Raw genomic sequence first — 25,666 nt, forward strand, 5'->3', positions numbered from 1 at the left:
GTCACATGATTGTGCAAGTCTAACAATGCAAGGATACTATGCTTGTCCATTTTGCGGAAATAGTTTGGAGAGTTGCCACTTTTGTGCACCTCAAAAAAGTGGTGTATGAAACAATCAAGAGTATCTTCTGATGGACCATCCCTATCGCATTCATGCTTCATTTGGTGACCTTCAAAGTGCCTTTAATGATAAAGGCAGGGGATTGGTTGATGGAGTGGCATGATCCTAACACATCGATAACACATCAACACCGTGGAAAGGCTTTCTATGTTTCTATAGCCTTTCTTGTTGGAAACGTTTAAAAGTTAAAGATCTTTTGGAATTGAAATATTTCTAATAGCCCATGAAAGCTTCTTGTATACTAAAGGGTTTAAATACATTAATTTCCATGCAATAAACTATGAAAAAGAAGAATGTATCTTGTCATGGAATATTTGCAAGGTTGCAATTTAAGAGTTTATCTCACGAGCATGATTGATGCTTATTTAAAGGTTTATTTTCATGCTTACATGGCACAAAATTCTAACAGTTGTATCGATGTGCATCAATTTTGTTTAAAAAGCATTGAAAAAAGTCCTATATTGTTGTAATGATGTGGAGTGACATTGTTAGTAAACACCCATGAGTGCTTTTTTTGGTGTTCTTATCACTAGTAATGTCCATCTAAGAAAGTCCTTTACTTCATGGCTATGTGACCTACCTTGAGGTATAAGAGTACATGAATGTGAGACAAATGTCGAGACTTGAGAGTCTATCTTACTTGCATGCATATGTTGCAACCTTTCCCATCTTGATGCCTACTACTATCTACATGATGAAGGCTAAGGTTATTAGAAGTTGTTTGCCTGTGAGCGAGGTTTTCATAGGTTATTTGCATCCTTGAAATGTTGCACATATAGTTGCTTGCCATGCACATTAAATTAAGATATTTGTCTATTGCATTCCTTAGTATTGCAAGCCTCCATTCAGGGTAATGCATTTTGTGACATTTCTTTTATGGTCGGAATTGATACTCGTTATTAGGAGGCTCAATATCCTCTTAGCTTCTCAGAGTTGCTTGAGCAACATTCCCTTTTATGCTCCTTTTTGTAGGTGAAGCTATTTTAAGAAGTGAAAGTGAAGAGAGGGAGAGAGGGACCCTCTCTTCGGGCCACCCATTGTGAAGACCCATGTTGTTCTTGGGAGATCCACTTTAGGTGGAGTTTAGGTGTAGCCATGCATGTAGAGGAGCCTTTGGTAGTGTGCCTACTTGAATAGCCTCTTCAATGGATGGCGTTGGGTTGGGAAGGTGTAGAGGTGAGACCAATCCATGGGAACATGATCTCCACTTCCATGGGGAAACTCTCATCCATGGGAACATGATCTCCACTTCCATGGGGAAACTCTCTGACCTTGAAGTTGCTTGAACTGATCCCTCATTAGCTTAGATAGTCCGAGGTGTACGTGCTTGCCTTGTTTCCAACATTGAAGCGAAAACGCCCATGCAGATCAAGCAAAATGTTGTCGACTGAATGTCGAGGGCTTCATAAAACTCAACGACAACAAAGTTTGCCAAAGCAGTTCAAGAGAAGTAGAGCCGTTCATGACTCGAGCGACTGCGAGCTGGTGTCTCCAGCAGACGTGGTGTGATCAATCAGAGAGCAGCCAAAACAACTTGTCGACGGAGATCAGCGACATGACCTTGGACTAGGGCTGCTCCAAGCAGCCCACAAGCAAACGAGCAGATATGACTTTCCGTTCACAGAATTGAGAATTCAGTAAGCACAATCAGCCACCCTTTACAATGGTTGTGGACCGCGCTTTCACCATCCTAGACCTTTACAATGCTGAACCTCCGAAAACCAGAAGCTCCACCTCTGGACGTCCTCTGGACGTCGATCGTAAACGACACCCCAGCTTCTCGCAAATCATGACGACTGGCTAGTAGCTACCACTTGATCTCCACCAGATTGGCTCTCTCACCTCGCACGATTTATGCAGCAAAATCTAGACTATAAAACACTCGCATCCTGCACCAAGCTTCGTAGCACCCATGTTGACACTTGCTTCGACGGGAACTTGGACGTGCCTCGATATGGGCTACAAAATTGTCCACTTTGCAACTAATAAAATGTTACTACGCTAGAGCATGTGCGGACTCCGTCCTTGAGCTGGCCGCCAATAGCTTCGTAGTTATCCTTCTCTTCCCCATCGACCACCTCACTCCCATGTCCTCGCCTTCAGAATGGTCACGTACTCATCTTGTTCTCCGCTTCCCTTATCTAATCCAGCATAAATTTCCTTTGCAGTTTAGTTTTGTTAACATAGCCATGTAGCTTGTCTCGTCACCATGAACGTCTTTCTCCGCAGAGCTCCAATTCCACCTCCCTTGCTGGGATGCTTCCTGTTCTTCGTTCTCCTCCAGGCAGCTGCCAAAGAGTCTAGCTTCATCTTCAATGAATTTAGTGCAGGTAGCAACATCATACTGAGTGGGATCGCAGAAATCGAATCCGCACTGATTAGGCTCACAAATGTGTCTGCCCATTTCTTTGGTCGAGCACTCTATTCCTTCCCTGTGAATACAAGGGAAACCTGCACCAACCTTACCTCCTGCTTCAGCACGACTTTTGTCTTCTCGATCACGCCAATATATCCGACGTTGTGTGGACATGGCATGGCCTTTCTCATGGTTCCTTCTCTGGATCACAGTGGCGTTCTTCCTAACCAGTACCTGGGCTTGCTAAAAAATGTTGCCGATAACGGAAACGCATCGGATCATCTGTTCGCAGTGGAGTTTGACACGGTTCAGGACCTAGAACTCGCAGACATCGATGACAATCACGTGGGAGTAGATCTTAACAGCATGACATCCGTCAACTCTAGCACAGCAGGTTATTGGAGTTCTCCAACAGCCAAGGTTGGCGTGAATTTGAAAGGAGGACAGAATATTCAAGCTTGGATACAGTGGCAGCTGAATGTAAGCATTGCTCCCGTTGGGCAGCTGCAGCCTGTAATCCCACTTTTATCTGTAAATCTCGATTTGTCCGCAGTGCTCAATAAGTACATGTATGTTGGGTTCTCTGCATCCACAGGAGTGCTTTCTGCAGAACATAAGCTGCATGGAGCTTCTTCAATAGCAATGGGGTGGCCGGAAGCTTGGATCTTTCGAAGCTCCCTTCCACCTTGTCTTCACCGTCGCCAAGTTTCCGATCCAAACGATTAGTCGCTGGTGTGTCAATATTGTCCGCCATTGTTTTCCTGCTAGTGGCTGCTATACCGATGGCGGAAGTGGAGGCGGCGCGAGGTCTTGAAAGGGCGGGAGTTCGGACTGCATAGATACACCGACAGGGAGCTGAGCATTGCGACCGAAGGATTTCACGATAAGCAGATACTGGGTGCGGGTGGCTTTGGGCGCGTATACAGGGGAGTGTTGCCAAGCTCCGGTCTGGAAGTGGCCGTCAAGCGCTGGTCCCCCGAGTCGGATCAAGGAGAGCGCGAATCCCTAGCAGAGATGAGCAGCATCGGAAGGCTACGTCACCGCAATGTGGTGCAACTGCTAGGCTGGAGCAAAGGCAAGGGGGAGCTACTTCTGGTGTACGATTACATGCCCAACGGGAGTCTGGACAAGATGCTGCACGAGGCCACCTGCACCTCGCTACAGTGGAAGGAGAGATACAAGATTGTGGAGGGGGTGGCAGAGGGGATGCTCTACTTGCACGAAGGGTGGGAGGAGCAGATACTACACAGGGATGTGAAGGCGAGCAATGTGCTACTGGACGAGAAGATGAATGCGAAGCTGGGAGATTTCGGGTTGGCAAGGATGGATGATGGGAAAACAAACACGACGAAGGTCGTAGGGACGGCGGGCTATATAGCGCCTGAGTTGACACGAACAGGGAAGGCTACAACGAGCACGGAGGTGTTCAGCTTGGGAGCTCTGTTGTTGGAGGTGGCAACAGGAAGGAGACCTACAGAGGAGAATTTCATCTTGGTGGAGCATGTGTGGAATCTCTATCGATAGGGAAGGTTGCTCGATACACTTGATCCAAGACTCGCTAAGAGCTCTTCTCCTCTTGGTGATGATGTTGGTTATGATGATGTTACAAGACTCGCTAAGAGTTCTTTTCATCCTCCTGATGATCCAAGATGGCTACTATTGATGATCCAAGACTTGGCTAAGAGCTCTGCTGCTACTCGAGCTAGTGGTGTTGCTACTCGTGCTCGTGCTCATGATGATGATACAGAAGAGATGGGGCTTGTTGTCCTTGGCCTTGGCTTGCTCTACTCCCATCCCCACTGCTTTGCCAGACCTTCCATGCTAGAGATCGTGCAAGTGCTTGCTAAACATTCTCCTCTTCCTCCTCTTCCTGATCCCTTGAGTGCCTTCTCCTGCTAACATCACAGAACATCAATGATCACAGCCGGACCTTCCCATGCTACACGTGCAAGTGCTGCTTACCATTCTTCTCTTCCTACTCTTCCTCCCTTCACTGCCTTCTCCAGCACATAACATGAGCAAGGATTTTCAAGAGATTTAAATCAACTGATTTTAAATGGTGAATTAAATGGATTGTTTATTTTGTAAAATTAAAATAGTTGAAAATAGTTCAAAAAATCACTTGATCATGGGTTTTTGTCTTTGGTGATTAGTGGATTGGTAGATTTTCATCATAATATGTTTTTTAGACTACCATGTGATTAATGTTGCTTGTATATGGTATACCATGCAATGAAATGAGATATTAACTTTTTCTTTAAAAAAATGAGATAGTAACTTGTAACACCCATTTCATTAATTTTGGACATTTTTTTCGTTCATTTTTAGACAAAGCCCAAAAATCCTTCCTAACTGAAAAGTTTATTTTCTGAAAATATTCTTCCTAAATCAAAAGTTACTTTTTCGAACTATCCTTTTCACATAAAAGGTTTATTTACTCACACTACTAATAATGCAAAAACTAAGAAACATAATTTGTATCTTACTCTATATTTGAAAAATCCTAGTGTAAATTTTTATTAAATTCCCTTAAAAAATTTTACTTTGTTAATAATTTAAATAAATTTAAATCCATGAAAAAACACATCTTTTCTCTTATACAAAATCTTTTACTGAAGAAAAATAACAAACAAGTAACAATCTGATGCATAATCTGTGGTTTTTCTCTTTTTTTGCCCCCTTTTCTCCTTTCTTTTTCCTTTCTTTTTTGTTTTATTTTTTCCTTTGTTTTATGTTAGTACTAGTGTCGGTATATACCAACACTAAAGAGTGTGGGTATATACCGACATTCAGACAAATTCGGTATATACAGACACTAAAGAGTATCTATATATACTGACATTGAGACAGTGTCGGTATGTACCGACACTAAGAGAAGTTCTTTTACCAGTGTTGGTATTACCAACACTAGTAAAAATTTTCCATACCAATAGAATTATAGGACATTGTTTGCAAAAAGACCCAAAATATTTTTTTACTACCAGTTTCATCATTTGAAAGATAAAAAATATAAGAGTATGTATACCACTATAAAAGTGAAAGGGGCAAAGATAAAAAGCCTTATCGATGGTGAAAGAATCAATCAATATGATTTACATCAACAGCTTCATCTTGAGCTAAGTTCAGCAACCAAATAGGTCTATCTCTAACTATATAGTCAATTGATTACCTATATCATCATCGCCCTTGATCCTCTAATTCATCTTCTTCAATAATATCAGGTGATACAAGATCCCTATCTTCTTCCCCAATATCCTGATCTCCATCTTCCTCCATTACGATGTCATTATATGCACTTTCTTCTCAGCCCATATCGTGATCTTCATCTTATTCCCTAGATCCATTGGGATCAACTGGATCCATTGGCGGCATCTTCGTATCCACATCCCTATCTTCAAAAGTATATTTACTTTGAGGAGCAACTTGGACCACATACCACCATCATCGATCAAAACCATCTAGATGGACGGTCACCACCTATTTTCAAGATGCAAATTAAATGCCATCAATTGTATTAATCGATGATTAATTATATATGAACATGTACCAATTCTTTAAAAACGAAGACATTAGCTTAAGTAATTTATTAATACGTACCTACTCACAATGCTTGGGAAGAACAAAAGTATCACTTTCATCAGTCCATAGTTTGGTGGAGTCTATGGTGAAGAAACCGATGTTGTCTTTTCTTGACTATAGCATTGAGACTATTGTAGATAGTTCTAAACCATTTATTATTAACAATGAAAATACTAAATCATCTAAAATCAACTTCATAGATTTCACGTATGGTTTCACGTCCCAGTTAGGTGCTCTCAACACTAGTGTAGTGGCCTGGGCTAGTTTGAGGGTTTCGAAGTATTTCTGGCATTCATGGGTGAGCCCATCACCTACTCGTATGGCCTTCTTGGACCGGGTCTACGGATGTTGACGGACCTCAGGACCTTGCGGTAGGGGCCCTATACCCTTCCTGGCCTCTTTCCTCATTGCCTTACCTATTGCTTTGGCTTGCATCCTTGTGATGACTTTTAAGGGTACTGCGGCCACCTGGCCTTGTTTGATACTGAGCAAGTTAAGGCTAGTGCTCTTAGGCTGGGTGACTGGGGTTGTGGGTCTTCTAAAGGGACAGCCCTTGAACAAATGCTTGATTCCTCACCCTGCACACAAGGGTGTAGGGCCAGTCGTGGGAGGAGCGGTTGGGGTAAGATCCCTATAGGGGCAGTCCTTCAAGAAATGCAGCCCCTGACACTTGAAACATGACAGCGGAGGGTTTAAAGTACCTTCGTAGGGGCATTCACTTGCCATGTGTGGGCTCTGGTAGGTATAGCATTGGATCAGGGGCCTTCGGGCGACAAAGTTTAGGTCTTTAGCCCTAGAGTTCAAGGGAGCAATCTGGCTTGCTGATCTCCTTGCAGGAGGTATTGACTTAGGTTGCCACTTCCTTCCTCATAGGGGTAGTAGTCGAGGGGTCCGTGGTCTCTGGATCTGTCTCCTCCCAATCATTGGGCACTTCCTCTACCAATACCTGATTGATCGGAGCTATATGGGGTAGTGGAGGTTGAGGACCCAGTATGGGTGGTAGTAACGGAGCATGTTGGTCCCTATACTGGCTTGAACTAGCCAAAGGGCTACCTTGTGCATTCATAGGATTAGGCGGAGCCATCAAGGCTAATGGCGATCTCGTTTGATACATCGGTTGGGGCAGGGACCTCAAAAATTGGCATTGGGAGGTATCGTGGTTTCCCCATCTATGACAATGTGCGCAGTAGAGTGCTACCCTTGCCCTCAGGTGAGGACACTCATTGGAGGGATGGTTGCCATTAGATACCCCACACCAGATGTTGTCTCTCCATGGAAACAAGTGGGGGTTGCTTGGTGCATCCTTGGAGGTTCCTGACCTTCACTATTGGCCTAGCTGATTCAAAAAATTTGAGGCCAACTCACTCATATTTAAGCCCTTGGGCTCGTTGGTTTCCTTCTTAATTGTCTCCACACTGGAAGACTTGACTGATGGTGCTAATTCTGATGGGATCGAGGTTTTATCCGAATTAGACTTGTCCATCATATTGTCACTTATATGGATAGCCACCTTGCTACATAGATCGAAGGAGGTAGGATTCATAACCATCAAGTGGTCGTGCAGCTTCGGGTTTGCCAATCCAGCGAGGCAACAATCGTTCATCGCTCATCCGCTTATATGGTTCGCAATGGGAATTGAGGTGCTTGATTCTAGCTATGTAATCTCGAAGGGATTCCTTGTCGTTTTGCTTTACCTCATATAACTGGTTAATTGGGCTCCATTTATGTCTACTGGGGGCGAACCCCACAATGAAGGCTTTTCTCAGCGTCTCCTAGTTGACATTTTCTCCTGGGGCAAGAGCCCTATTCCATTGGCCTGCTTTGCCATCCACGCTAAGACCAAACGCATTAGCCATTTCTAGATCTGTGGGAGCTCCAAAGGCCTCACATATCTGCTCAAATCACTCCACATGGGAGATCGGGTCTCCTTCCCCAAGGAATTTGGTCATTAACTTGGAGATGGCTATGGGTCGGCTCCTTGATTCTGGCTATGTAATCTCGAAGGGATTCCTTGTCATTTTGCTTTACCTCATATAACTGGTTAATTGGGCTCCATTTATGTCCACTGGGGGCAAACCCCACAATGAAGGCTTTTCTCAGCATCTCCTAGTTGACATTTTCTTCTGGGGCAAGAGCCCTATTCCATTGGCTTGCTTTGCCATCCATGCTAAGACCAAACGCATTAGCCATTTCTAGATCTGTGGGAGCTCCAAAGGCTTCACATATCTGCTCAAATCGCTCCACATGGGAGATCGGGTCTCCTTCCCCAAGGAATTTGGTCATTAACTTGGAGATGGCTATGGGTGGGCTCCTTGAGGGATTTGTGTTCCTGCAGGCAACACTGGGGCAGGTGGAGGTGGTGTGGCCTCCCTTCCTAGGGCATTCACCAAGATGTGCATTGCCTCATCAGTTAGCACTGTTTGGGCAGCTGGCAAAGGCGGTGCCATTGTGGGCCTAACGGGACGTAGGGGTGGCCTTAAGCCTAGCCCTGGTGGTGGAATCCATTGACTTGCTGGTACCGGCATTAGGATGGATGCGCTAAGGCCTACATTCATAGAAGCAACAGGTACGAATGGAAACGGTCGGACTTCCAGAGGGGGTGCATCATGGGGCATGGGCACGGTGGTTCCATGTAAGCTAGGGTGGAACTGGTGGAGCCACATAGTTGATGAAAGTCAGTGGCACAGGGACGGCTGGGGGTTCATAAGACGCCCCTCCTTGAGAGCCTCTTGCATCTCCTCAGAAGTCCCTCATCCATGGATCTTCATCATCCATGCATTGCTGGGGTCTTGTCCTCAGAAGTCCCTCATTCATGGATTTTCATCATCCACGCATTGCCATTGAGGTTGCCTTGCGAAGGAGGAGGGTCATGGATTCACAAAGGGGGGTTTAGTCCCTGTCTGCATTTTAGGAGCTGGTTGTTGCTGACCTTCCCTTCCGACTGACATGCCGGCGAAGGGGTTCTCCATGTCTATGCACTCTGTTTGCCCTAAATGTTTGAACATGTTGGAGAGTGTACCTCTTAATCTGGATGCTACAGAAGGAGTAGGAGAGTTGGGAGAGGCCACACTAGTGAATGGGGCTTCGAAAGCCCTTAGACCCAAGGGGTCGTGCATCACCTCGTCCAAGCTCTCCGTCTCGTTGGAGCGAGATGGATCCTCCTATCGAGGTCCTATTACGGAGTGGGAGCTAGGAATCGAGCTTTCAGATCGAACTAATCCCTAGCTAGGGCGAAAGGTGGGTTGAGCATAGCTCGAAGCACTGTCTTCAGGTGCAGGATCCTTGGACAAAATTCTTCCGGACCGCAAGTGCATGTATGAGACCTTTAACAGGGCACACTCAGGATGAACTATAGTTCTTAATTTGTATTATGGACTACCCCAGAGGTATCCCCATGGTCGTAGGGATGCTCTATGGCGACGGTCATAGGGATAGATTAAACCGCCGGTTGACGGGATACCAATATAGCAACAGGTGGCAAGATAATGCCTAATGCACCGATTGATGGGATAGGTAGTGCCACGTGTTCGGCAGCAAAGGATGCAAGTGGTATCCCCATGGATGTAGGGATGAGCTTAAGACAATGGTCAGAGGAATAATGGGGTCGGCAAGATAATGCCTAACGCATCTATCGGGGGAATAATTATAGCGATGGGAGTGGGGATATCAAGATGGCAACGGTTGCGGGGATGAGCTTACCGCACCGGTCGGCGGGATATATGGATCAGCGGGATACGAATATTGCCATGGACATGGGATAATTGAAGGCACCGATCGACAGGATAATGTTATAGCAACAGTCGTGGGGATAGGCGCTATGGCCATGAGTCAATGGCTATCAGACCGGCGGGATAATTAACTCTGACATGCATTTAATTAGGGCAACAGGCTAGACCGTGGTCAAAAGTTAGGTCATGGGGATAGCGCTATGGTGACGGTCAACAAAGTTTGATTGGTGGGATATGGCTATGGCCACGGTCGGTGGGATAGCTCTAAGCCATCGACCCGTGGGGATAGAAAAGCGCTATGTCATCAACTGGTTTTTGATGATTTTTGAAAGATTTGGAGTTTCTGTTCAGGTTTTTCTATGCTAGGGGGATGCTATATACCTAGTCTACCTACTCAATGAAAAAAACTTGAAAGAAAAACAACATTTGAGTGCCAAAATGCAAGATTTCTTGAGGGGTGACTGTTACCACACAAAATAACTTCGAAATTCAGCTTGATTCTTCATTTTTGGTTGTTTTTTGTGAAATTTGACAACATACACACCTTAGCAATCTGGGAAACTACCTTCTTATCATCTCAAAATTCAAACAAAACTCAAAAACAAGCTTCCTAAGCTTGTGTGGAAATTGAAAGGGAGAGAAGTCTTGTGGAAGATTCAAGAGGACTGTGTGACACTTATGCACAAATAAAGCTCGTGGTCACGGGGGAGAGAAATCTTGCATTCAGGAATGTGCACATCGAGCCTTAGGTTTTGAACCTTGAAGATCACGCCAAGTACTCAGCCCGGCATCATCATCTTGGGAGAACTGCAACAGCTCGTTGGCAAACTTCGAAGTAGACTCCCAGAGTCCTAGTGCGTAGCCAACCTACATCTTAATTAATTGGATTTCGTGCCTTCATGTAGTCAGGACTCAGGAGTCATCAGTGAGCAGCGGCTCATAGCAGCTCGGCGCCCGCTCGTCATCCATCCGTTTCCCTAAACCCAGCCTTGCATTAAAGGATAAGTGCGCAGTGCAGCCATGCTGCCTTTAATACTTTGGCAGCCTCGAATTCCGCCTCACGCTATGATCTGGATGATAGTAGATCGCTTTAGTAAGCGAGCTTATTTCATCCCATGCAAGAAGACTTTAACAGCTCAGCAAGCTGCACATTTATTCATCAAGCATATCTTTGTTCATCATGGCTTGCCAAAGATTATAGTGTTTGATCAAGATTGAAAGTTTTGCATTAATTTTTGGACTGCATTATTTCATAATCTAGGCACTAAGTTAGATTTCTCATCAGCTTTTCATTCAGAATCGAATGGACAAACTAAAGTTACAAACAGTACTATTCTGGATATGATAAGAGCTCATGCGGGAAGTCAACCAAAGACTTGGGACAAATACATTCATCTCTTACAGTTTGCTTATAATAATACTCCTCATTCTGCAACTGGAAGAGCACCCTTTGAGATATCTATGGGAAGGTTTTACCTATTCCTATCACACGATTGACCCATAGAGTGGAGGTAGCAGATGCATTTACCCATGACTATCAAAATATTCTCAAAGAGGTTCGAGAAGCCATTGCAATCGCTCAAGAGAAGTACACAAAACAAGCTAATAAGAAACGGAAACACATGCTTTTTAAAGAAGGTAATTATGTACTTCTTCGGATTGAAAAAGAAGATGAAGAGTGTTGAGAAATGGCCAGTAATCAAGATGTCCCCACGTTTTTATGGACCAGTCAAGGTGATTCAGAAAATCAATGATCTAGCTTATAGGCTTGAATTACCTAATACATAATGCTTTCCATATCAGCCTCTTAAAGCCCTTCAAAGGACCTTTATCTATTCATCCTGTCTATGAAGAGGCTCCATTGATTGTTGATGAAGAAGAAATTCTAGAACCTGAATGCATTATTGATCATCAACAGACCTCGACCCGAAAAGGAAATATCTATACTAAATACTTGCTCAAATTTAAGAATCATCCGAGAGATGATGCTTAATGGAAGCCTGAGCGGTTCTTTCGAACTTTTCTAGACCTCATCAGTTCCTATAATCAAACACGCAATTGAGGTTAGTTGCAATCCAAGCAAGAGGGATGTTACGAAAATTATATTTCTGATATATCTTGCTTTGGACATTATTATTTTAGTCAAGTGTGACTATGGCAAAGTACTCCATAGGAGCGCACCGGACGTGGCGGGGGTCCTACTGGATTTTTGTGTGGTTAGTTGGGGACACCTGACTAGCTTGTGTTTTGCCATGCTAGATGGTTAGTATTGTGGGTGATTCCATGTTAATATTGATGTCGCTAGTGCTATTGGTGTTGTGCTTGATTATTGTGCTTTGAATGCGATTATGTTGGGATCGGTTGATTCGGTGATTCGTTCAATCGATTGTTAATAATAACTAATGTAATTGGCAGCTTGAGTACAGGTGATGGAACTCATAGCAAGCATTGGAGTTAGTGCGAGGGTACCAATTGAGATGTCACACAACGCATTTTATATGGCCATGGGCCAATTTTGTATTTGCTTTATTATTGCAAGTTTGAGCAATATACTTTGTATTGGACATAATCGATTTTTGGGCCCTAAGATGGCTATGTAAAGCAAATCCCTCATTTTGGAAGAGAGGGATAATTTTGGCTCCTTGGTGCTTTTATGAAATATCATAAATACTCTAGATGAGGAAGCGTGAGCCACTCATCTAGGGGGGGAGATTGTATCCAGTCTGTTGTCGTTTTCGTGGTGTGATTGTGCTGTTCTTCTCCAATTGATTAAGTGGTGAATTTGTGTTGAAGATAATTATCTTTTGGTTTCACTGTTGGGGGTATTTGGGGCTCAAACTCCCTGGACTTGTATTGTACTCCCATGGCTATAACTATTGAAGTAAATCATAAAGCCTAATCACCTCTAATCACTAGCTACCCTGCATTCGGTGACTGTACTTCGTGGATGTTAACATTCCTACTTACTGCTAGAGCATTTTGTACAAGGAGCTATTGCTACATTTGCTCTGCCATGCTTTTTTTGAGCTTATGAATTTCTATCTCAGTACTTTGCAACTTGGTTTGGAGTGATGGGAGACCATGGTAGCAAATAACTCTGACCATTGTTGCAACTGTGTGGAGTCGTCAACATTGTTGACTTGTGATTCTTGAAGAGGCATGCTATTTGGCTCACTTGTAAAGTTATTGGATGGCATGGTCTCCTCTTGGATTTCTTCCCTCGAGTCCTTCTGTTGTGGTAGCAATACTGAATTGAGTTGCAAGATTCTTTGGCAGAGTTCCACATTGTCATTCTCTAGAAACTGTTCAGATTGTCATCCATCCATATTATCCATATTGAGACTAGGTGGAGGCTCTAGCTCCCATTCTAGTAATAATATAAAATTTTAAAAGTCTTCTATATCTTGTGTTGAGAGGGGTGTAGAGGCTTCTTCTTACTATATTGCAAACCCAATTATAATGGCCAATAGATGGGCAATGTAGCTTTTGCCATTATGTGTAGTGGATACATAATTAGTTAGTAGCAAGGATATGTGTTTAGCCCAATCTTGTAGTTTTTCCTTGCTAAGGAGTGTAAGAGTTTTTACTGACATGTTATTTTTTCTCACTCCTATATGATTGAAAATGTCAGCCAAAAACTTGGCTGCCTCTTTACATATGGGATCCAGAATCATGTCATAGCTTATCTCCACGCTTTGTGACTTTGTGTTAGGTGGGAATAAATCCTGAATCTCATAGAATCTTGCATCCAAATGTTTCTTTGGATATTCTTCTTGTGCCTCTGGGAATGAGAAAGCTTCCTGCATTGTGGATCTACTAAGGTAGATCTATAAGGGCTTTTCATTGTACATTATTGTGACATACTTATCCTTCTCCAACTCTTTGCTTTTATAGGATGTTATGAATTGACAAATGTATTCTGTCATAGCAGGTGTTGATAAGGATTGCAGCTTCTCAAAAAGACTTCCTAGACCTTTTGATTGCAAGAAGTTGTATACATTAGCTAACACGGCAAACGTTGAGACTTGTGGCCATACAAGCTGTATTGTTCCATCTATTGCTAGCTCTTTGTTAGCTTGGGCATCAAGCTGTTCTGCACCTGCAACCTGCATAGTCAATTGCTATGCTGCCTCTAGTTCTCCTAACTCTAGGTTCCTTAGGTTTTGTGGCATATCTCCTTGGCTTGTTGCATTTATTTGCTCATCACTCTCACTGTCCATAACCACTAGCCATGGTCATTTTGGGGTTGACCTCTGGGTTGGTGATCCTAGATCCTGTCCTTCTTTAGGTTGGTTAATTGCGGGGGGGCGTTTGAGGTTGAGGCTTGGACATTTTGACATGGTTAATTGGGGGGGGGCTATTGAGGTTGAGGCTTGGACATTTTGGTGTGGGGTCTCTTTGTTGAATGCGTTGTAGGCCTTTTTCCCATCTTAGTGGGCTGTCTTCACCCTGGCATTTCACAATAAATCAGGTCCTAGTCCGATAGTGCCAATATAGTGCAATGTAGTAAGAGTGCATGTTTCTTTTGTGAGTGGCTGATGCAGTTTACTCTTTTTGTGATGATTGTGCCATGTGTGTGAAGCAAAGCAAGTATCTTTTGGGGCTTTTATTTGTGTAATTCATTCGTGGTGCTCGAAACGTGTGGGTGCACTATGCATGACTACTGAGGCAGGCGTTCCTCCTATATGCTTAATTTGTTAGGGAAATCATCAGTCATCACCTCTGAGCCCTAGGTTGAAATCAGTTGAAGTTACCTATATGTATGAAGATATGCTAGTGAGTGCTCATGATACAATCTAATTCTAACTATGGAAGACTTGGGCCCCCCAAATCTTCATTATTGCCGGGAAGGCTTGCATGTTGATGTAGTAGTGCTTCGATCGCTCTCGTTTATTGTTATGGTGAATTGGACTCCATATAGTGTTTCTAGCAGCATTTCTCCGATGGGATTCATCTTTTCAACTCTATAAGGTCCTTGACCTAGATATTTGAGTTTGCCCTTATGGACTTTGGCATTGTATAGCAGAACTAGGTCACCTTCCTTAATCTCTTTATCTTTAAGGTTTCTGTCAAACCAAGCCTTCCTTCTTCATTTTTTTGATGTCATGGCATGGTAGGAAACTAACCTTGTCTCTATATGCTTTTCTAGTTGATAGAGTCTTTCCTTTAGGGACTCATGGTCGCCCATGCATTCTTGCACTACTATGTGTAGGCTTAATATTACAAATTCTACTGGGACCACTGCTTCAAGACCGTACACAAATTGAAAGGGCGTAAATCTTGTATTGTGTGTGTGTGTGAGAGAGAGAGTCATGCAGCAAAACTCCCTTGGGCAGCTGCCATTTTTGCTAGGTGGACTCTGCCTTGCCAGTGACGCATAACCTGCCTAGTCCATGTTGTCTCTTTGCATTGGATTATGCATTGGAGCCTCCTCACATCTTGTAGAGGAACAACGACTATCTCTATGCTTGCTGTCTCTGCCTCTTCCCACATTAACTACACCCAACCCCACTACTGCCACACTTATTAGACTAGCTCAGTTTTTGAGCTGTTGAGCTGCTATCTGAATAGTCTGCAACAGGCTAGTCAGCTCCACTTGTTGCATAGCTAGTTACTTCGGCTCTATGATGTGGGCTCCTACATGGCTGCACCACATGCACTGGTTGCAATCTCATTAGCAACCTTGTGTTGCTCATTAGTGCTACCTCAGTCTCGTGAAAACTATAGCTTCAAGGGGCAAAATGAGATACAGTCCATGCACTAGTGTTCCAACCAAGTAACAATCTTTGTTCGTTAGAATATAGGCCATGCACCATGACACATAAATATTGATCAATTTCCTAAATCATTCCTATCCCTATTTCTTTTGAAAGGCATTTCTCATATCAAAAGGCACATCTTTCATCTCTCATTTGGCTCACCTTCACATTTGCCTCTATGGAAATAGAGCAATGTAGTGGCTTTTAATGCACCATATCATAGCCTCATTGCACCTTTAACATCTACCTACTAGATATGATCTTACTATTTCAATAAGAATATACATAAAATGAAGATTAACCATATTTATATAAATATGAAATGGATTAGAGATATGTTACTATTTAACAACTATAAAAGCATTTTGAACATCTTGCTCCATCCTTGAGGCATTGAATGTAATAAAGATGCAAAGAATTATCATAAGCATTGTCAAAAACTTAAAAATTGTTGGCATGAAATGTAGGGTTCTAAATGCTTTAGGTTCTTCATGCACCATGACACATAAATATTCGATCAATTTCCCAAATCATTGTTAATCCCTATTTGTTTTGAAAGAAAAGACATTTATATCGAACAATGTAAGAATGATGCAACAAAAGAGTAATTCTTAGCACATGCTACTTTGAATAGTTGCACGTTATTGGCATTCTAGGAAATACATTTTGTGGTCTGTATTTTTATTTAATAGCTTTGAAGGGTGACCCTATCATTGCTAGTTCACATATACATCATGCATCTCATTGAGAAATTCCATTTGTAGAAGATTCACATTTTTTTCTCATGCCACAAATATTAACTTTATCTAATATGTCCCACCAATTGAAAAGAATTCATAAATGTATTGTTTATAGGGAAAGGGAGGAGTGGAGGGAGAAAATCAGGCGCTCATTTGGGTTTGGGACAAAAAGCTTGGTGACCATGGTATTCATTTTTATTCTTGAAAAAACTATGATGATCGCCTGTAATAGCCAAACTTTGACAACCAATATCTTTTGATTGACAAATCTAGATTGAGTCATGTAGCATATGAAAATCAAATTGCAAGACATGATTTGGATAATTGTCATGTTTTTTGCAACGTTTAGTAAATAACTTCTTTAAAAAAATGATGATTATTAGGTTTTTTGCATCATTTAGTAAAGTTTCTTAGTTTAAAAAAAATGACAATGAGAATCAATCTTTTCTGAAGGTGAATGTTACATGGAGCAAAATAAGCATCTTATGAAGTTATGGCTCATTTTCTCTAGCAAATTTAGAGCATGGTCACCCTTTTTAGGATATCATGTCTCAAGGGTGAGGATGGCATGATAGCCCACTTAAGCGCTCCCTTTTTGAAGATGCACCTTTGAAAAAAAAATGCTGGTGAGAATTTTAAACGATCATACTTTACTTCTTTTGCAAAATCTTCACGTACCCTAGTGGTAAGACCTTGTGATTGGGTTTCTTGAATTCACTCGTCCCTTTGCAATAACTTTTGAAGCTATCCCCTTGAACTTAGCTTAATTGGGTTACTCCACCCTTCTTCACCTAAGAACTGAAGTTGTCAATTGAAAAACAAAGGCCTTAGTTATATTATGGAATAATTTGTTGAGATTAAGAGCCTTTACAAGATGGGAAATAATATAGAAGAGCAAACTAATGAAGAAATTAGGTGAGAGCCACTAGTGGGATGTAAATTTTACATAGTAATGATAAGAATCGAGTGCATTGATTGATATTGGAGGTGGCCCCCTAGTGATCAATAGGATATCAAAACCCTATGGTGCTTGATGTTAATCTATTGGTGAACGTGATTACCTTTTGAGAGAGGAGAAAAGATAATGCAATATTGGTTGTGACTCGTGAGCACCATCTTCCTAAAGGACAAGAAGATGTAAAAATCAATGTAGCTCAAGGACAATGATCCCTACCCACTTGACAAATAAATTGAACATGCATCTCAAGCAACTATCTGAAACACGATGATAATGATCAACTTGTAAGGTGAAGAGGTTGCATAGGCATATGAGAACCGTGCAAATAATGAGACACATGGATGTGAGGGCAAGAGGTTGGTAGCCGACTTCTTGAAGGAAGCTGACATTTAGGGTGGAGTAGATTAATGATAGTATGAATAACGTGTAGCATGAGAAGGAAGAGAAAAGTGTGTAATTGGGTGACAAGGACTTCGAAGTTGTCCATGTGTATATTGCATGGCTTCGAGTTAGGTCAGTGAGATGTAGATTAGCATGTGAGTGATCGTCATTTAGCATCGATGTGGAAGCATGGAGTGATCATTGTTTAGGAGCATCGATGTGGAAGTGCTTGTTGATTAGCATTAGCATCATTTAGCATGTGCTTGTTGATTAGCATGGAGTGACCATACCATGATTTGCTGATTAGCATCGATTTGCTGATTAGCATAGAGTGACCACGGTTTCACATTGTTTGGCATGTGCTTGCTGATGAGCATGGAGGGATCACTGTTTAGAATCGATGGCTTCTTGATTAGAATGGAGTGACCCATCGTTTAGCATGTGCTGAAAAGGGTATAAGTCTGGAATGCGACGTTAGGATTGAGGCGGTGAGATGGCAGGGTGGGCCTAGAGGCCCATAGGACATTTGTTTTGTTTTGGGGGGGGGGGGGGGGGGGGGGGGAAAGGACAATGGAGGGGGGGAAAAAAAAAAGGATCCTCGAAGGATTCTTGGACATGTGCAAGATTGTAGAGGGGACCACGGGCAAGGGAACAAAAAAGGTGTGTGGGGTAAGCATTTGATGTTATGGGGAGCATGTGAACAAAAGGCAGGTGGGCAGCGAAGAAAGTGAGCGCTTCATTTTCCTCTCTCGCGAGCTCTTCTTCGAGCTCCTGTTGCTCCTGCTCCTGCTCCTGCTGCTCCTGCTCCTGCTTTTTGATCCCCCTTCTTCCCACAATCACCTCCCTCCCAATCCCTCCTTCCATTGCCACTCTCGTTTTGCCTCTTGTCCCTTCAGATTTGGTACTTTTTAACGTCGGATTCACCCCCCTGCTCTTGGAGTACAGTCCTCGAACCTTTCCGGGTTGCAGAATGCTCTTCGCATGCGAACTTGGCTTTCTAGCGGGGTTGCGGAATGCTCTAGATGGGAATCTTAAGACAACGTCAGGATGGAACGTTTCCTGGAAGAGAATATGGCCTTTGAGTTTCTTTTGGCTAGATTAGATTGTGATTCTGGTGACCATCGAAGATCGTTGAATTGCTTCCGAGGGCGGCAGAATGCTCTAACCTCTGCACGCATGGAAGACTGAAACTCGCTCAGGAAGAAAGCAGGACCGGGCTGTTCGATTGTTTTGGCCAGCATCCTAGGTCTTCTAACGTGCTAGCGCTGGGGTTTCATGAAAGAGGAGATAGAGATGTCTGTAAAGGACTTGAAAGAGAGACATGTAGCAGCAAAAGTGCAGGCTAACGCATTGAGAGAGCGATTGCGGGAAAGACGTGCCGCGCTTGCTGACACCGATGGTGAGCGATTCCCTTAAGTTTTCCTGTTGCCATTGCTCGCAAACGACTTCCGAGTATTAGCTTGCCATTTTTTTTAAAACATGTATGGAGTGTTTGTATCGCGGGCATGTAACTTGCGTTGTTTTGCGGTCAGCTTAGAGTCCGATGTGCAACACTGTTTTATTTTTACTCTGCAAAACCTGGTTATCTTTCATTTATGCAGACAAATTTTCTACTAGTCCCAGCTCTTTGTTCTCTCAACCCTTACGGCGGGCACAATGCTTTAGTAATGCGTTCCATTTTTCATGTTGGCAGTTGCTGGATATGCGAGACTTAATGGGTATCAGACGACTCGTTTCAATTCCAATGGTCTTGTTTGTTGCAGAAACCTTCAAGGGCATACAGGCAAAGTAAGTACTTTTTAAAACGGTTTTACCGATAAACTCTTTTTGAGTCCAAACCTAAGCGAACGCCAACGGCATATTCCTGCTGATTTTTGAATTCGACTTTATGCTGATGTCATAGTAGCTAGTCCCTGCTATGCATGATGGAGTTTATGGTTTTCAACCTTGTGAGTGACTATCATGAGATTGAAACTGCACTATGTTGTGTTTTTAGAGGATGAGTTTGGGAATGTTCCTGGATTCATCTAGGTATATGCTTCTGCCACATTAGTGGACATGCAAATTTCACCTTGTGAAGTTTTCGTCCAAGTTGCGGCGTGCTGGTATTGTGATAATTCTTTCCATCTCAAAAGGTGCATTGCCCTATCAGCTAGATTTAGATTTAGATGCTCGTTGGGGAGAGACTAAAATGAAAACGTTTATAGACTTCACAAGTAGTTGTAGCTTGAATGAAGAGATTTTGGACTACCTTTTGATTAGCCTTCTCCTTTAGTGCTAGCCTATGGTTGAGTCTGCCCTTCATCTCCGGAGTGCCAACAGAAACTCAGTATGAAGACTTTGTATAAATGGATGCTCAAGTATGTGTGGGTGTGTGGATTTGTATGTGTGAAAGCATATTTTTATACTATGGTCTATACCCACTGTTGGGCGCTGATGATGTCGGTGGGGATGTCATAGTAGCTAGTCCTTGCTATGCATGATGGAGTTTATGGTTTTCAACCTTGTGAGTGACTATCATGAGATTGAAACTGCACTATGTTGTGTTTTTAGAGGATGAGTTTGGGAATGTTCCTGGATTCATCTAGGTTTATGCTGCAAATTCATGTCTTAGCCCCCACATTTTAGAAAGCACCCAGCATACTGCAGCAAGGAACCAAATGCAATGCAAAGAGGACGTTTGAAAGAGCAAAACTGGATTAAGTCTTTGAGTGGTGATGAAAATGGGCGTTCTTTCATGCTTTCACTCTGCCATTGCTAGAGGGGAAAGGAGATGATAGATGGTGCAACACACAATGGCAAATGAATCTGGACATGAACAACAAGAAGAGATCACTACTGAAAAAACAATGAACATTTGCTAGTCAACTGTAAACACGAAGAGGAGCAAGTTCTGCACAGCCCCAGCTGCTATGTGCTCTATGTTCCGAAGCTCAGCAAGAACCTTTTGTCAGTAGGTCAAATGACGGAACACAACTACAAAAGAGGGTATCGATTCTTAATTGTCACTTCTTTTAATCGTTTATAATCTATACACATTCTCCAAGAAGTATCTTTCTTCTTTCTTAAGAGGACAGGTGCTCCCCAAGGTGATTTACTTGGGTGAATATAGCCCATATTCAAACAATCCTGTAGCTGTGAAGCTAACTCATCCTCCTCAAGCTGGCTCATCCTATAAGGTGGAACATTAATAGGTTGAGCCCCAGGTACTAAATCTATGCGATGGTCTACTGCCCGTTCTGGAGGTAAACCTTCCGGCAGTTGAGTAGGGAATACATCCATGAAATCATCTAACAACGTTCTCAATTCATGGTGTTCAAACACACTTAAATCATTCTTGTTATTAATAGAGACAACAAATGAAGAAAGTGGAATCAAAACACATTGATACACATCATAATGAGAAGTGTTCAATATATTCCGAAGCTGCATCGCAGATACAATAGGTCCCTGAGAAGAGGGAATATTATCACACTGAATACAAAATTGGGTGTTCATAGCCAAAAAAGAAAGAGTATGTTTCTTCCATCCAATCCGAATATCGTGGGTTTTAAACCACTCTATTAACAAGTCCACATGCTCCAAGTTCATAACATAGCACGTAAGAGCCAATGTGTAGTCTTGAATCTGGATAGAAGGCGCTTCAATCTTGCGATCCCAAAACTGCTTCCCAGCTGGAAGCTGCACCTTGTAGGTGTGATCGCAAGGTATCGTGGACAGCCTCATCTTCTGCACAAGTTTGTAATTAACAAAGTTGTGAGAGCTGCCCGGGTCAAAGAGAATGTGAACTCTTTGGTCCCTAACTTCTCCATAAACTCGGAAAAGATCATGGGAACCAAATAACGAAGTATTAAAAGTGCAATTACAAGAAAGTGGGCAAGTAATGACATTTACAGAAATACCTGTCATCGAAACTTGATTAGCTCCCTTAGCTTTGGTACCTGGACCTGCATGGAGCTTCGGTCCCGACGCTTGCTTCACCCAGGTGACGAAATCCGCAAGGGGTGTGGAGAGGTCTTCTCGTGTGCACAAGCATGAGCTGAGGCAAAACTGTGGTTTCGCTAGGCTATAACGTGGACGGTAGTGCTTTTAGAAAGCTAAGCTTTCTAAGAAAGCCACCCTCCTAAACTTGGAGAGGTGGTGCTTTTTTTAGCGTCCAGCCCCCCTGAAACAACAGCCTGGCCGCGATCCAGCTCCAGCCTATGGCGCACCCCTCTACACACTCCTGCATGGCGTCACCTATCCTCTGTGCAGCCCTGACCGTACACGGGATCCCCTAGGGTTCCCCTCAGCCCATCGCTTGCCCAGCGACTCCTCTCACGCCTCTCCTACAATTCTTTCCACTCTCTCCAAGCTACATCTCTCACGCTCTCACCCAACCCCACTTATCAGCGTCGAATTCACCCTCTCTCTCTTCCTCCTTCCTTCTTTTCCAATCCTAAACCTCGACCCTTACGATGAACCCATCAATCACTTGTAGGGCAATGAACATGAATTTCGAAATTAGGGCATACCTGGAGAAAAAATCGTCCAAAATTCTCGCAACAGAAGTTTCTACCTCAGCAGTTGGCTCTGATACCAACTGACACGACCCCAGCACTCCTGAAACCTCTGACCTGCAAGCAAACTCAAGAACACACCAAATGTGAAGAAACTGAGCAGGCTACTCACCACCCAACCATGACATCTACGGGATGCGATCCCAAATCAGATCCCGAATCAGATGTCCCCTTTGAGCCACGAGCTGAGCTACTGGTACGAACTCCCAACCAGATCCTAACCAGCTTGATGTCCCATACCACCAGGTGGCGCTGTGAACCTTGGGATCTGTTGCTGGGTCTTGGGCTACACTATGATGGAGGCGCGCGTCTGCGACTCAATCCATGATCAGACTTAGCACCTGGGAACGAGACTTGCTCCCATTGGCTCTATGAGAACTGAACCTCTAGGCCCCTCATATAGACTCGGGCCCCAAGCGCCAAAAATAGCGAAGACCTCTAACTGGTTCGTACCCTTGCCACTCAACCCGAGAATCAAGCTTGCCTAACTCTAAGCCTCCCCAGGCTACCTGAGCTAGTCTTGTGTACCCAGTACACGTCAGATACCAATCCGTGCACATGACACGCAGGCTGCCACATAGGCAGGACAACCATGCAGGCTGCCAGGACAGTGCCACGCAGGAAGTGGGACAGTACCATCTCATCGCTTATGTGAGCAGGCTCCAGATTGCCACATGGCCGTCCGGCCATGTCAGGCAGGGGTCGGTCCAGGTTGGCAGGGGCAGAGCTTGGTCGGTGGGCCTGCAGCATGTTGGTCGGCCAGTTAAGGGCCCAAGGGGCCCTATAAAAGGCAGCCCCTTGGCCCTCATTCTTCATCCACTCCTACAGGTTTCAGCCTTCAGCCAGCGGCAGCCCTCAGAGCTTGGATCAGGGCAGGAGAGTCTGCAGCAGCCCAGCAGCCCAGCAGCCGTCCTTCAGTTAGTCCTTAGCCTGGTTTAGTCTGATACACAGTCTCTATTTCTCTTTTGTAGGTTCTCCCTCCGTACAGTACTTGTTCTTTACAATTGCATTCAGCCCTCTGGGCCCAACATTCTACAATTATTGTTTTCTCTCTTCAGAGGCCAACTATATTGTCTCCCTCTGATTCTCACTCTCACTCCACAGTCCCACTTATGTTTAGAGGGCATCATTCTTTCAATTTAGATAGTAGTGAGCATAAGAGAGAGCGAGTTAGGCTATCTCCCTGTTGCTTTGGTATCTGAGCTTCAGATTTCTTTCATGAGATAAAGAGGGTCAGTGTAGGGACAGCCCCACTGTTTTATGGTACAGACAAGATCCGGAGAGGACACCATGAGTACAAGTGAGAAGTCCAACACAAGTGGGGATGAGGGATCTGCTTCCCAAGGCCCACCACCACAGATTCTTGCAGAAGCTTTGATGTCCGCCATGATGGCCATGATGCAGATGTAGCAACAACAGTCTGAGAGTCTCTTCAAAGCTGTAGGAGGTGCGGGACGATTGTGAGCAGGCCGCCAGAGAGCGCCAGAGAGCAGCTCGGGAGGCGAAAGAAGAACACGATAAAGAGGCTTAGGAGGTGAGGGAGCTCAAAGAGTGTGTACCACTCGGGAGAAGAAGGAAGAGCGGGACCGGCAACTCCTCATTTCTCTACTCCGACCACATGGAGAGGAAAGCATGGAAAGAGTCCAACAGCCCCGTCAAGAATTTGTACGACGGTAAACAAGAACCTCTAGTGCTCAATCAGTTTGACATCCAGTGGTAGTTCGTAGTTTCAGGCCACATGATTACTAGTGTTTATACGGGCTTGCTCATAATTTTGAACTCATGCACAAGGGACAAGGATCCAAGCAAGTCAACAGTAAGAAGCCTAAGGACTCCCCATCAGGAGATCCTGGGAAGAAGTCCGGCAATGGGCAGCAGCAGAAGAACTGGACGGCGAAGATTGACAACGGCTATGATGGGTACTATCTATGCCAAAGAGAACTGATGCTTCCAGTGTCACGTGCAGGGCCACATCAAGCAAGATTGCCCACACCTTAAGAAGCTCAAGGCAGAAGGAGCCACGTCAAATGGTTCATCTACAGCTTTGACTCCGGTCAAGACTACCTTAGTGGTTATAGAGGAGATCGAACCTTAGTGGTTACAGAGGAGATCGAAGATCCGTAGAAGGGGGGAATCTTATCAGTTTTCCATTATGTTTCAGTTCTACGGCCAAATTGGCGGCCAAAAGGTCCTCATTCTCGTAGATTCAGGGAGTTCAGAGGACGTTATCTCCACCAAAGCCTCTCAGCGAGCTATGTTGACTCTCACCCCCACAGATACCATGGCCTTGAATGGGTATTCATGGGACATCAGGTAGAGAGCAACATAGTGGCCGTAGTAGCCTCTCTAAAGATTGCAGGGTGGGCAGATACCCGAACATTCAGGGTCACACTGACTGAGGCAACAGACATCATCTTGGGAGCCTGATGGTGGCACCAGTTTGAAGTTTGACCTGACTATGAGCACTAGGGTTTGGACCTCAGAATTCCAGTCCACGAGGGTAAGTTTATTGTTTGTATTCGCGTTCCGGTATAAAGAATATGGCCTTGCGCATAGAGAAGGCCCAATATGAGTTTGTGGTGAATCTCACGGGGGCACCCACATCATTCAATGTATGATGCTCCGAGTCTTCAAACCTTTGATTGGTAAGAGTGTCTTTGTGTTCTTTTTTTTTTTTTTTGGCAAAAAGTAGTGCTGATTATATTACTTTGAAGACGAGAATACAAGAAGGCCTTACGGCTGGTGGGCTGCTATCACCAAATGGATGCAGCCCTGGAGAAACTCAAAAACAGATGTACAAGCCTCTCAAGGCGTAATCAGCTGGGTGTGGACAAATAGCCACAGTGGGGGCGAGTATCGCCACTAAAGACTCCGAGCGGTGTGCTGGAAGAAGAGCTTCTGATGATCCCAGTCTCGAAGGAAACGACGTCTCTTTTCCTTCCTTGCCCGGGAGTCTCCCTGGATCTGATCCCACTGACCCTTGAGCGTATGAATGATCGTGCTCTAGGTGTCAGCCAGGATCTGTGTCGCAGATGGTGCCTGGTCTCCCAGTATCTGTGAGCATTGGGAGGTCCAAATGTGCCAGCCCACAATGCTCCTGATGATCTCCCAAACTGGGTGTTGGGTCATCGCACTTGCATCTGTCTTTGTTAGCTGCCAGGGGAAGCTCTCCATGCGTGCTCATGTACCCTCGGTAATGAGGAAAACCGGGTCCTGTGGCGAGAACTCGTAGGCCAGGTGATGCCCCATCTCTGTGCTGCACCAACAAAAGGTTCCCCAGGTGATCGGTAGTGTCTTTGTGTTCTTAGACGACATTTTGATTTTTTTAGAGGAGCCCGCACAGCATGTGAAGCATGTTTAACATGTTCTTCAACTCCTGAAGGTCAATCAGTTGTAATCAATGCCAATAAAAACAGTTTTTGCTTGGAGGAGGTACATTACTTGGGTTGCATCATCACTCCTACAGGTGCTTGCCTAGACCCAGCC

General features: G+C 44.0%; 1 protein-coding gene and 1 pseudogene across 1 annotated transcript in view; both read left to right on the forward strand.

Annotated features, from left to right (window-relative positions):
• Window positions 1-2,329: 2,329 nt before the first annotated feature.
• Window positions 2,330-4,375, forward strand: LOC147894175 (L-type lectin-domain containing receptor kinase S.4 pseudogene; annotated as a pseudogene).
• Window positions 4,376-18,366: 13,991 nt separating this feature from the next.
• The window catches only part of LOC147894176 (guanine nucleotide-binding protein subunit beta-like), a 45,310-nt gene continuing 38,010 nt past the window's right edge, over window positions 18,367-25,666 (forward strand). The window contains exons 1-2 of the mRNA XM_087384829.1: window positions 18,367-19,020; window positions 19,315-19,409. Of these exons, the coding sequence (XP_087240955.1) occupies window positions 18,897-19,020; window positions 19,315-19,409 (219 nt within the window). The 5' untranslated portion in view covers window positions 18,367-18,896. The remainder of the gene's footprint in view (window positions 19,021-19,314; window positions 19,410-25,666) is intronic.

Source organism: Dipteris shenzhenensis, chromosome 14 (assembly GCF_047967505.1).
Source record: "Dipteris shenzhenensis isolate YYH24624 ecotype China chromosome 14, Dip_SZ_1.0, whole genome shotgun sequence".
NCBI lineage: Eukaryota > Viridiplantae > Streptophyta > Polypodiopsida > Gleicheniales > Dipteridaceae > Dipteris > Dipteris shenzhenensis.